We start from the raw sequence: 11,121 nt of genomic DNA, 5'->3' as shown, positions 1-11,121 counted from the left end.
TTTAGCCTTTTACTTAAAAAAAAAAAAAAAAAAAAAAAGAATTTAAAACACAATGCAAGGGCCATTAAGGGAGGGGGATACAACAGGCTTCTTGTCATAGTGAGTAAATCTTTTGAGTCTTGACAGAAACTTATTTCCCAAATATTTTACGTTAAGGAAACGCTGACTCTGCTAAAAATCTCTGCAAAGCAGACCAGTACTAGCAAAAGAATATTAATGTCCTTAAATGTTTGAAATAGAGTAATTTAGGACTACTTTCAGATGGAGAAAAAAATGGAGTTTCTGAGTTTTAGTGAAATAGTATGATAATTCTGAAATCTGCAACAGGAAGTCTGCCTGGGAGGGAAAGAGGGAATTTTACACTTCTGTAAAATTGTTTTCAAACAGTTTAGTGATAGAGCTATGCACTTGGGGTTAAACTTGGGAAAGACAGAAAATTAAGAGAATCTGTACAGACAATATTTTAAAGAAAGGAAGAAACCTTGGAAAACTAGCCTTGAATTTAAAATTACAGATTGTTATTAAGGTGTCCCATTCTTATCTTAACTATTTGGACAGGTATGAAAAGGAATAATAAAGACAAATCAGAATTTCCCAAACAGAAACATTTCAAGTTTGCTGAGTGGAGGAATAACTGAGCTAATATGATTCAAGTCATTCATTCAAAAGATATTTATTGGGAGAGTTAAAAAAAAATGAACCTAGAAGAAGAGATAAACAAGTACACAGGTAACAAATCACCAGGTAGAAAACAATCAATGCCACGAACAAGTAAATATCAGAACCTCTGTCCACAAGAACCTCTTTCTGAGAGAACAAAAAGAGATGGATGGGGCAGCATTTGGTCAGGGAGGAGGAAGAACTGTACTAAAAGCGTCAGGCTGGTTGGAAAAGTGGCTCAGTGCGGTGAGAGATGCAGCGTCAGGTAGGCCAGGTCCAGGACCAACCCTGAAGACTCGCTCAAGGAATTTGAACTTTACCCTTCATCATTTCTAGTACTCTTTATGACCTGTAGTGTAGCTTGCTGCAGGCTGAAGGGATGAATGAAGCCATTGAAATGCTTTTTTGAGCAGACAAGTGACAAACTCCAATTTTTGTTTTAAAAAGATTAAGTGGTGTGTAGGAAGGAGGAGGATGGGATATCTATTCTAAAAGCTTACTGAGTTAACCCTACTTTGTGCCCAGCATTCCATTAGACGCTTCACACACACATTCTCAATAATGATTTAATCCTGAGAATCACCCTTTGAAGAAGGAAGAATAAGTACAGAAATTTCCATTTTATTGTTAAAAAAAACAGGTTCAGAAAGGTTGCATAACTTTCCAAACGTCACACATGTAAAAGTGAATTAGTCTCCAACCCAAGTTTGTCTCATAAGCTCCTTCTTTTTGAAAACACACACAAACACTGTAACATGTTGACACTACTCAAATGAGGACAGGATGGTTTTAATAAGGACAATGACGGGGAATGGAAAGGAAGAGAGAGAAGAGATTTCAGCAGAGTCAGAAGTATGTGGCTAGTGAAACCTGTATGGGGATAAGGGATTCAAAAAAGAGCCTGTTTCCAGTCCAGATAACACAATGTGGCTGTGAACTCAGATCTGCAAATGAAGATAGGGAATTAAGTTTAGGGTTTATTGTTTGAAATGACAGCAAAACATTCATACAAGAGGAAGCAGGTTCATTTTCTCCAACATGTGTAAAAATCACATAGAGGTCACTGGCAACCCACGCAGAATTTAAACTGTCACTCCTAGGCCACAGACACATACCAAGGCCATTCTCTCTGGCTGTCCAGCCTTTGCACAGGTGGCTTCTGCTCCTTGGCACCTTTCTGCCTCTCCCTGTCTTCAGTTCATCCCTCATCCCATTTCCCAGGACAGCCTTCCCTGACTCTCCAGTTTAATCACCTTAATTCTTTTCTCCCAGTGCCTCTGTCCTTTTCTGCGTCTCCTCCCAGACTGAGCAGCTGGAGGGCTGGGGCTGTCTTCACCCTGACATTGTGCAGTCTCTGAAGGTATCTATTGTTAAAATCTGACCCTCAAAAAATATTTGTTGGCAGCCTGACTGATTGCTATTGTTGCCCTAGAAAACAACCCTACCCTGCCCTGTTAAGTCACAGTTTCTTCCTTCTTAGGACAGTGCAGTTAACCTCAAGACTAGGAAATCATCTTCCTCCTCACATACCAGGCTATTATTCATGCAGTTTACTCACTGCAAAAAAGTTCCCTTGAAAAAAAGCTAACAACTAGTCAAAGATTTACGAGCTTCCTAGTGTCAATCAACTTTTCAAACAGATCACTTCTGGGCTGGGGTGTGGGGAATGGAACCCTTCTTTGCTCTTTGTTTTCAAAATACCCAAGTGGTGGTAGAGGCTCTTCAAAATTCCTCTTCGGGAGGGTCTCAGGCGCTGCACTCAGGTTGTGATTGGAAGTATGGACCTTTTTTTGAACCAGCTTTCTCAGAGTAAACAGTGTTCTTACTTAAAAGTAAGAATTTCTCTCTGTGTGGTCCAGCTTGAGGGTGAGGGCATGTGGCTATCACTGGGGAAGTGGGGGAGTCTCTAAGGCACCTCGGCTCCTTTTGAAAAAGGTAGCGTTGAGGTCCACTGGCAACTGTCAAATTCCATTCTCTGTTCTTTCCGCAGGTATTTCCCTTGAGCGTTAGACGTATAAATCCGCTGATGGGGCGGGGGCGGGGGGCGGGGTAGTTGCGGAAACCAATTCCCAGAAGGGTCTGGCGAATCTCGGGAGGGCTGGGGTTTTCTCATTGGGGTTTTAAGGCCGCTCACAGCCACGACTTGGAGCCACACTTGGCTAGAGTGTTGGCTTTTACAAGGCCAAGCCGAGGAAACGCACGAGGTGGGTTCGCGCCGGGCTGTACGGGTTCGGTGGAGGGGGGGCGGTGACTGTGGGGCCGCGGGTGGGGCGGGGGCGGGGCGGGGCGGGGCTAGCCAGGCCGAAGTCCCGGGGCGGGGCCAGGCGCGCGGCTCGCCCTCGCGGAGGCCGCGGGCTGGGCTCCGCCTCGCCGGGCTACGCAGGCGGCGGAGCTGCGGCACAGGCCGGGCGGCACCATGGCGGCGGCGGCGGCGCCTGATGCTCTTGCGGGTTTTTCCGAGGCGCCGGCTCCGACTGCGACGGCAGAGCCAGCGGCCGGGGGCGAGGACAGTCGTGAGGTCCGAGTGCTGCAGAGCCTGCGGGGCAAGATCTGTAAGCGGGGGCCGGGGTGAGGGAACCCACCCGGCTGCGACGGCGGCCGCGGGGCTGAGGGGGCGGCGGGCGCGCGGGGGTGGCGGCGCCGGGACCGCGGGGCCGAGAGGGGCCTGGCCGGGGGCCGGGAGGAGGGCCGGCACGAGAGGCTGGAAGTGGGGGTGTGTTGGAGGAGGCGTCTCTCAGACGGGGCGGCGTGGGCTGAGGCTGCCCCAGTCCGGGGAATTTGCCAGGGACTGGGATGGGGTGGGGGGGGGGGCGGTGCTGGGGGCAGCGCCCGCGCGAGGGGCTTGGCTTTGGGACGCGGCCTGGAAGAGGGGACGCCCCGGCCCGGGGTGCGGCCGGGGGCGCGGGCCGGGGGCGTGAGGAGCTTCCGGCTGTCCTCCGACGCAGGCCTCCAGGCGGCTGAGGGCGTCGGGAGCCGCACCGTGGTGGGAGCCGGGCGGTAATTACCGGGGGGCGCGGCCGGAGGAGGAAGGCGTGGAAGTGGGGCTGGCCGGAGGGGAGGGGGCTGCCTGTTTTTCTGGGTTCTCGAGGTTGGAGAAGGCGCCCAGAGCTGGAGGAAGAGATACGCCCCGGGACTCGAGCGGCCGCACGGGTGCTCGAGAGTGAGCGTGCCGGGAGGGGCAGGGGCCGGACACCTGTACTCGCCCCACCTCGCTGCGGCGGGGACTTGAATCGAGAGACAGCGTGACTGACAGGTTCTTGAGGCAGGATGTAGTGGCTTCCTGTGAGCAGGTCTCAAAACACAGTCATCCAGCCCTCACTTAACCCACTTAATTCCTTTCTTTCTCATGCATTTAATTGTTTGTGAGTAAGCCAACCTACTTGCCTTCACATTTTTACTTAGAGGCCCCGAGTATTTCTATAGACAGACTATTTGAGTTCAGTCATTTGGACTTTTTTTTTTTTTTAATGACCGTTTGGCTTTCGATTGTCAGTTTTTTTTTTTCATAGTAGTTTATTCAGAAGAAACGCTTTTTGGTGGGGGGCTATTTGTAATTTATATCAAATACAGCATATTTTTGCTTTGGTCGATAATTAGCTTTGCTTCCTTGATTCTGTATCCTCAGATTGGAAACATGCTTCATGTTTCATTTAAATAGCCCTTAGTCATGAGTATTTTTTGCCTTGAAGAAAATCAAATTGCTATAATATGGTTAACAACGCTCTTTCTTGAACAGGGTGTAAAATTTTCCTCTTTCCTTATAGTGATACTATTAATTGAGCTTAAATTCCCCCACTTTATTTTTTCAAGTTGCTCCCCCTTTCAAGAATTTAGGATTTTGTTAAACCTCAGAAGCAGACATCTTAAATTCTCTCACCTTTTTATTTCCACAAGTAGTCCTGCGGTTCTTAAGAGAGTACAGTTCTTAAAACCTGGAAAAAATGACAGCAGAGAAGATCTTGTCAGTATCTGAGTTCCCAACATAACCTTCTAGGATATAAAATGTTTTCAGTATTCAAATTAAGTATTATGCTTAATATTTCATAAATCTAATATTTGGGAAAACTGTAAATGAATGGGTTGGAGAAGGCAATGGTGACCCACTCCAGTACTCCTGCCTGGAAAATCCCATGGACAGAGAAGCCTGGTAGGCTGTAGTCCGTGGGGTTGCTAAGAGTCAGACATGACTGAGTGACTTCACTTTGACTTTTCACTTTCCTGCATTGGAGAAGGAAATGGCAACCCACTCCAGTGTTCTTGCCTGGAGAATCCCAGGGACGGAGGAGCCTGGTGGGCTGCCATCTATGGGGTCGCACAGAGTTGGACACTTGACTGAAGCGACTTAGCAGCAGCAGCATAAATGTATGGGTAGAGCACCTCTCTTGATGTAGTTTTTCACATTTTCACTGCTTTATATTTTAGTGGCACTCAATGTTCGGTAACATCTGTTGGAGCCTTGCTGATTTATATAGCTGCAGATTATACCATGGAACTACATATACACATGTCTTGGAGTTGAGAGTTGGGCCGTTTTCCAGGAGTTAGCTGCCCGGCATCCCATTCTCACCTCCTCCATGGCAAAGGTAGCACAGTAAATGATAACATTGTGAGTGAAACTCTAGCCTACAAATAAAAAAACACAACTTTGTTTCTATGGGAGAGAGCAGCTCTACTCTCCAGACTTGGAGATTGAACATCTTCTTGCCCAGAATGCTATTACCTCTTTAGCCATAGTTAAAGTATTATATCTGTTATCTCAAGTCAGTTTCTTGCTTTTTGAATTGCTCAGCCTATAGCTCAGGTCATGGCCTGTCTGTTGTATAGAAAAAAGGCATTAGGATACTTACTTATGAAGGTTCTCTCTATTTCCCTCTTTTTTTCTTTGCCCTCCTTTTAGCTGGTTGGTTGACCTTCAGAACCTGTGAAGAGGTGCAGTTTTCTGTTTCCCTGAAACTGACATGTGGGTTTTGCAGGTTGGGGGCTGGGGGGCTGGAAGAGTCATTATTAGCAGGTGCTAAAGTCACAGAAATGGGATGATAGTGGTTCTGACAATGCAGATATTAAGCAGCTTGAGGGTGGGGGTGAGCTTGTCAGCTCTCTTCACAATGCTAGGAGACCTTGGAGCCACTGGCCTGGAGATGTGCTGGCAGATTGCAGACTGCTGATTGAGAGTCTCTGACTTGGGGAATTAGAGATTCATAGGTCTGAAAGTGCACCTGAAAGAAAATGTCCTTTTTCCTGGACTTGGACCCTTCAACTCCAAATTGTGCCAGCATAAAGTGAGGAGGAATGGGTTTATATATATACACACACACACATATATACATATGTATGTATATATTTATGGGGCTTTCCCAGTGGCTCAGCAATTCCCGCGAATTGCTCCTGCAATTTAGGAGTTGCTGGTTCCATCTCTGGGTCAGGAAGATCCCCTGGAGGAGGGCATGGTAACCTACTCCATTTTTCTTGCCTGGACAATTCCATGGATCTTTAGACATTTCATTCCAGTATTTATTAATTTTCCCATATCCCATTTAATTTTCACACACATTTCCCACATACTCCTCAAGGTGAAATGACATTTTGTGGTCACTCTCCCACAGTCAACTTACATTTGCAAATCCAGGGTGCTATAGTATTTGAGCTTATATGCTGATCCCCAGTTGCCTGAGGTCATATTAGTGCAGTAGGAAACCATGGCAGCTCCAAATATTAATAATCAGCGTGCAGGTTTGGTTGTTGGATGTCCTAGAGTAGTTGTATGAACCTTTGATACACGAAAGTTAAGGTTGTACTCCAGACTCCATCCTTTCATCTGAACTCCTGTGTAGTGAGTGACTGGTATGTTAGACTTCTAGAAACACTTTGGCCCCAGCCCTCTAAAAACAGCATACATAAGTGAAAGATGGGGATTAGGGCTTTCTCCTTTATACTCTCAGGCTTCATGCTCTTATTGTGTGATGTCCTCCTTTTTGGTTAGTACTTTTTGTTAAGTTTGCTCTCATCAGTTAAATCATGTTGCAAAAATGTTGCTCAAAGAACCCACACCACCTTATGCATGGATTTACCTGCTCGAGGGAGACCAGATTGATGAGGGAGACCAGATTGATAAGGTAGCCAGTGAGGATCTGTGTGAATATTGAGATGTGTGGTACAGTATGAGATCTGTGGGACCGTGATGTGTCCCAGAACTTACATGTTCTCCTTGGTATCTTCAGATGAAGCATGACTTAGGACTGTTTGACAAAGTAGGATGTGTGGGGTCTGGTTAAGTGCTTGAGTTTAGATGCTTGGTCAAGTGAGTCTCACCTAGGTTTGATTCTGCACTTAATTGCTGACTTTTGTTAACCTCTGTGTGTCTCTGTATTCTTGTGTGTAAAGTGGGGGTAATAAAAACACCTCTATCTCACAAGATTGATTTGAGGATTAAATAAAACCCCTTCTCTGATCATTTCTCTTTCTCCTCCCAAGGAGCTGAATCAGACTTGGACCATCTCTTAGGAAGGAGTAAAGTAATAAATAAAAACTAATGTTTATTTAATGTTTTGGTACAATATGTGCTGGCATTTCCTGATGTACAAAGCTGATTAAAATCAAGAGTCCTGAATTCTGTTTCATACATTGTTAGTTGTTATTCATGTGACTTTAGGCAGCTCACTTACCTTTGTCATCTTTAAAATGGAAATAAATTCCTCATCACTAGGCATTTTTACTTGTTGTTCCCTCTGCTTGGGAGTGCCTTCCCTTTCCTCCACCCCATATTTATGTCAGGGAACCCCTGTTCATCCTTCAGAAGTTTTCTCCATGTGATCTCCTAGCCAGAGCCTTTTGGGGGAGCATTGCTACCTTCATTCCTAGAGAGACTGTTAGGCCTTTGTACTGTTGGGGGATCACAGTTTGTTGTTGATTTCCTTATTACAGCACATTTTATAGAAATCATTTATTTCCTCCATTAGACTGTGAATTCTTCCAAGGTAGAATTCATTCTTGTTCATGTTCTCTTTTTTTTTTTAAACTATCCAGGTGTCAGCATGGTGCCTAGAACAAAATTGGCCCTTAGAAAATGCCTTACTTCTCTATATTATCCTGAGGGAGATTTTAGATACATGCTAGACATGAAAGTGTTCTGTAAATTTTACAGCTAAGCAAACTAGAAAGTTATTAAAAGAAAACTACATGGGCCTATGGCAGGAAGTTCATCCCTTTCAAAATCACAGTGCCAGGTGACCTTAGGTTTGAACTGTTGCCAAAGTTACCTCATTAGGAAAAGTATTAAATTTTTCTAAATGCTCAGATTGCTTGTTTTTAGGGGATTGAATATTGTTACCTGACTGTATTCCATGAATATTGTTACTAATTGGTCCTGACCCTGTGACAGAAAAATCTCATAATCCCACTTTACACATTAGATGTTTTTACATGGCAGGTTTAATTTTTTTGGTAATAAAATACAAACCTAAGACAATTTATTGACCATGCAATAGAATTGAGGAGAGATTAAAAAGAGTTTATTCATGCTGAGAATTTATTATCAGATATTTGAAATGAGATGAGTTATTTAATAAGTTAATAGAAAGAGGTTAAAAAGGGTTTGTTCATGCCAAGAACTCATTATTGTCAGAAATTTAAAATGAGATGATGAGTTATTTACGATGGAGGAAGAATCCATCTTTCAGATGGATAGAAATGAGAGAAAAGGGTTCTTTGTAAAAGTTCACAGAGCAGTCTGCTAATCATTTGCTCTGAGGAAGACAGGAGGTAAACCTCAATGAGTTCATAGAATTTTTCTTTTTTAACTTAGGACTCTTTGAATAGACTCTTAAGAGACTGTGAAACTAATGTAGCTAAAATAAAACTATTGCTTTATCCTTTAATCGTAGATGCTAATCCTATTTCTTGTTAATGTGCTTTATGAAATTATTTGACTATAATAGCAGATTATGTTTTACCTGCTATACTAATGAAATTCTTTGTGCTTTTGAGAGCTGCTAACACTTTTGTTGTAATCAGTTAATATAAATCAAGAAACTTTTATGTATATTAAGAAATTTCTGTGATACTCTTTAGATTTGTATGTCATTGTCACCAAAAATCCCTAGCTAAAATAATTACACTTTATAAGGTTATACTAGTACAACTCATGCAAACATCAGTGTACAGTACTCGGTAAATTTGTTACTGTGAACTTAGTTCTAAGAATATCATTAATGACAGAATGAGTTTGGGCAAATTCTTTAACTTTGCTAAGCTTCTGTTTTCTTGCTTGCAAAATGAGAGGGCTGGATGTGGTCTTTCACGTCCCTTCCAGCACTGAGTCTTTGATTGTTGCGTTTTAACTTGAACCATTTAGTTTAAGATAGCACATCAGGTGCTTTTATTTTAGTGCTTAAATGTGTTTAGTATACTTACTGTGTATGATATTTAGTATTTTAAAAAACTTATTTAAGATTTACTAGATAAGATTGTTTGAATCCTAACAATTTTTTTTTTCTGTGACTGTTACTTTATTCAGCAGTACTCAATGCATAGCTGAGTTTCTTTGAGGACCCTAGCCTACCAGACTATGAAATGGGCCTAAGCCCATGAGATGAGAAAAAGTTCTTACTAGTTTATCCTAAAGTGATAGTTTCTTTTAGACATCTGTATTCTTAGAGAATTATAGAAGGTTAGGTGGGGGAAGTAGAGAACATATCTTGTTCAGTCCTCTCACTTTACAAATGAAGAAGTTGACACTCAAAAACTCCATTAATGGACTGCTGGGTGTTAGTCCACTGCCATCAGTTTTTGCTAAAACGCTACATAGGATGAACTCATTAGTATGAATGTTGCAAAAGTACTGTGTTTAGTGGATGAAGATGATGCTGCCTGTCTAATGATAATATCCAGAAGAGTACAGATTTTCACTGAACCATCTATACATTCTCATCTGTTCCTTTTTAAGAACCGTGTGAAGTGGTTAGGGTTAACAGTGAAACTGTGTTTGTAATTTAAGTAGAGTTGAGCCTGGATGTTTACCTGTTTGTGTCATGCTCTGAACTCAGTTGTTTTCAGATGTGACTGTCCATCAGTGTCACCTGTGAACTTAAAAAAATTCTGATGCGCAGGCTTTACTCCAGACCTACTAACTCAGAATCTCTGGGTGGTGCTTGGACACCTGTAGGTTTAAAACATTCTGCAGGGGTGGGCAGCCAGAATGGTGACCCTCTGCTTTTACCCATTGAACAGACTAGCCACCCACTACCTGAATGATAGCAACCTGCTGTGTGTGACTGTTTAAAAGATACCAGTAGAAATGTCAGTGTGAGCACAGGGAGGTTTTCAATTGATTGTTTTTAAATGTCTTCCTTTTATTTGATTAGATAGTACAAATACTTGGTACCGTATTCAAGAGGTAAGTAATGGTATACATTAAAAAGTTAACTCCTTTCACTTCTTTTATCCTCTAGCCATTCCCTTCCCGGAAGCAAGTGTTACCAGTTTCTTGTGGATCCATACAGAGTTTATTTAGGCACTTACACTTAAATGTATGAGTATTGGTATCTCTCTCTCACCAATGTACACATCACAGAAAAATATACACATGGTTTGCATCTTGCTTTTTTATACTTAATGGTAATCTGAAGATTTTTCACAAATAAATGTGTGTGTGTATATATATATGTGTGTACATATATATGATTTGCTTTGCCTGTGTGTTCAGTCCTGCCCCACTCTGTGACCCATGGACTGTAGCCCGCCATGCTCCTCTGAACTTGAGATTTCCCAGACAAGAATACTGTAAGAATTTCTGCTCTAGCAGATCTTCCCAACCCGGGAATGGAACCGGCGTCTCGTATGTCTTCTACATTAGCAAGCCAAGTTCTTTACCACTGAGTCACCTGGGAAGCCCCACATATATGTGAGATATATATATATATATCTCATACATACACACACACGGGAGAAGGGGTGGAGATGAGGGAAACTACCTCGTTTTTTTAACAGCTCCATAAAAGTTCATCATCTCAATACACCACAGTTTATATAGCCAGTCCCCTATTGATGGACATTTAGGTTTTTTCTGATCTTTGCTATTACAAACTTTACTGAATAAATAATTATGTTATTTTAAATATTTTTTTAAATATATAAGTTTATTAATACATAAATAAATAGGTATGTTATTTTTAATATGATTTCATGTGTCTATAGGATAAATTCCTAGATATTAAGTTGGTGAATTGAGTGGTATATGCATTTTTATTTTGAAAAGAGTGCCAAATTGCTTTTCATAGAAACTAACAATTTTTGCTCCCATCAGCAATGTAGGAATGCCTATTTCTTTATACCCCCATAGTGTGTATTTTAAAACTGCTTGATCTTTACTTGTCTGTTACATGAGAAGGAACGCTAATTTTTAGTTTTAATTTGCACTTCTAAAACAAAGTTGAGAATCTCTTCATATTTTTAAGAGTCATTTTT

General features: G+C 42.4%; 1 protein-coding gene across 3 annotated transcripts in view; it reads left to right on the top strand.

Annotated features, from left to right (window-relative positions):
* The first annotated feature begins 2,948 nt into the window (after nt 1–2,948).
* Nucleotides 2,949–11,121, top strand: part of RASA2 (RAS p21 protein activator 2) — a 124,305-nt gene continuing 116,132 nt past the window's right edge. For 2 of the 3 annotated variants that reach the window (XM_069563683.1, XM_069563672.1), the window contains exon 1: nt 2,949–3,212. In XM_069563683.1, the coding sequence (XP_069419784.1) occupies nt 3,077–3,212 (136 nt within the window). In that variant the 5' untranslated portion in view covers nt 2,949–3,076. The remainder of the gene's footprint in view (nt 3,213–11,121) is intronic. The other variant, XM_069563692.1, reaches the window with a different exon arrangement.

Source organism: Ovis canadensis, chromosome 1 (genome assembly GCF_042477335.2).
Source record: "Ovis canadensis isolate MfBH-ARS-UI-01 breed Bighorn chromosome 1, ARS-UI_OviCan_v2, whole genome shotgun sequence".
NCBI lineage: Eukaryota > Metazoa > Chordata > Mammalia > Artiodactyla > Bovidae > Ovis > Ovis canadensis.
This window is presented reverse-complemented; position numbering and strand designations above follow the sequence as displayed.